At 34.2% G+C, this 2,365-nt stretch overlaps 1 protein-coding gene across 1 annotated transcript; it reads left to right on the top strand.

The window, feature by feature from the left end:
* Nucleotides 1–648: 648 nt before the first annotated feature.
* On the top strand, nt 649–1,443 carry LOC132266322 (transcription termination factor MTEF1, chloroplastic-like). The gene has a single exon (XM_059767176.1). The coding sequence runs from the start codon at nt 649–651 to the stop codon at nt 1,441–1,443; it is 795 nt and encodes a 264-aa protein (XP_059623159.1).
* Nucleotides 1,444–2,365: the final 922 nt, after the last annotated feature.

The raw sequence follows: 2,365 nt of genomic DNA on the forward strand, positions 1-2,365 counted from the left end.
CATAGTTTAAATATTATATATAATGTATTTAAAAGTAAAAATTTATATATGAAAATAATATTAGAATTCGGGTTCGGGTTGGCTCAGATTGCTAACATTTCAACCCAAGTCCAATCCTAATTAAATTCGAATTGAGATTTTTCAACCTAACTCTAACTCTAACTATAAAAATAATTATCCAAATACGTAAAAAAAATTTGACTGAACTCGAGTTGGATTCAAATTACCCAACTCATGTTGCACCCCAATATGGTCACCATGGCAATTGGACAAGACCAAACGAGATTATGCAGAACTCATCTAACTCAACAACGATCATAGTTTTTCTTTTAATATTTTTTAATTTTCTTTATTAAAAAAATAGAAGAATTATAAGTGTATGTATGCATGTGCTATAATTAATTGTACGGGAGTGGGACATGTTTCATCTCCTATGAGTTAGACCAATGGCCATTGGTCAACTTTAGACCCTTATGGGCCAATTGGACATGTCTGCAGCCCAAAAGAAGTTTAGAATTGAATCATAGATTGAAATTGAAGCTTTTCTGAATCACTCTCACTAGGGTTTTCTCACTCTCACTGGGTTTTCTCTGAAACTTATGGAAGATCGAGCACGGGATAGAAGCTAACATGCAAAATCTCAGCCATATGGCTTTCAGATCCTGTAAGTCTATATCACCAATCTTTTATTTCATATACGACACTCTCATACATCATAGGACCAGTCATTCTACAGTGACAATTGTTCGTTTTTTTGAGACCCAATCAATCACAAACCACTCAAATTTCACGGAGAAACAACCACTCACGGTCTCTTACCTCACAAACTCATGTGGGTTGTCTTTAGAATCTGCTATCTCAGCGTCTAAAAAGGTTAACATTAAGAGCACAGAGAAATCGAACTCTGTTCTTGAGCTGTTAAGGTCGCATAGCTTCACTGAAAATCACATTTCATGCATAATTTCCAGGTACCCAAATTTACTTTTGGCTGATCCAGAGAGAACTTTGATACCCAAAATTGAGTATTTTGAATCTTTGGGTCTTGTCGGACGTGACTTGCCTAGGATTCTTTGTTCATGTAATGTGTTATTTACCAGTTTAGAAAACCAAATCAAACCCACATTTAATTTCCTTCAACAATACATTGGGGCCAATGAGAATTTAATTCATGCTCTTAAGCGATGTAGCCGGGTGATTGGGTACAACGTTGAAAAAGTTTTGGTGCCAAATATCCACACCTTACGGTCCCATGGTGTGCCTAAATCTCATATTGGAAAACTAATCATGTTGCAGCCCAGAGCACTAATGTTGGGAGGTGATGTGTTTAAAGAGGTTACAGATGCAGTTAAGGATATGGGTTTTGATCCCAAAAGTATATACTACATATTGGCCGTCCATCAAATGGCAAACTCAATTGGGAAACGAAGAAAGAAGCTTATATGAGCTTTGGTTAATCTGAAAGCACATTTAATTTGGCATTCAAATTATAACTGATTTGTATGATTCGCTCAAAGAAGAAGATCAGGGAACTGATGAATTTCTTTGTGAACAAGGTGGGGTTAAGTGTTGGGAAATGTGCAAGTTTTTAAAAACTTTGGAGGGATTTGCAATCATGGATCTTGATTCATCACATAAAGACAAGTTTTATGCAAAAACAAATAAAAGATGATGTATGATTCAATAAACAGATTGAATACTTACATTAAAGGTCTGAGTAAGCCTTTTAGTCTTTCCTCTAAAGTGAATGTTCTCACTTATTGTAGATCCCTTTAGCAAGATCCGTTCTCCTTCTTCTTGATTATAATCTTCTCTTTAGGAATCACCAATATACCTTGATGAATGACCTTGGAATCTAGGCTTGTTGTAGCCTCCTTTAGAAGAGAAAACAAACCCTAAAATCTAGAGAGAGAAAGTGTATTCCTTTTTCTTGTTCTAGAAGTCACCCTTAAAATATACATGGACCCATGTATATATAAGCAAAATAAAAATAAGAATAAGGAAAAAATAAATCATTCTCCATCTCTAAATCAACTTTCTCAATTCTAACAGGACTCCAATATCAACTTGGGCTATTGGTGAGAATCCTTTTGGGCTTACTATTTTCTTGGCTCCTATAAATTAATAATTGGTCCGGTCCATTAAACCATGGACCTAATTCAATTAATTCATAAATTAATTTCTACTCCACTAAAAGAAATTAATTGCACTCCAATAAATAGTAAATAACCTCTAAGTCAATGTTGCACTTTGACCCCTCTATGCATAATTATTTATCAGATAATTAAAACCATCAATTTGACAATGTAATTAATATAATTATTTTGTTACCTTTGATTATTACCGGCTCGATCACAATAAAATATTT

The sequence above is a fragment of the Cornus florida genome, unplaced genomic scaffold, assembly GCF_030987335.1.
Source record: "Cornus florida cultivar Cherokee Brave unplaced genomic scaffold, ASM3098733v1 CherokeeBrave_3.0.0_Hap2_Chr07, whole genome shotgun sequence".
Lineage (NCBI taxonomy): Eukaryota > Viridiplantae > Streptophyta > Magnoliopsida > Cornales > Cornaceae > Cornus > Cornus florida.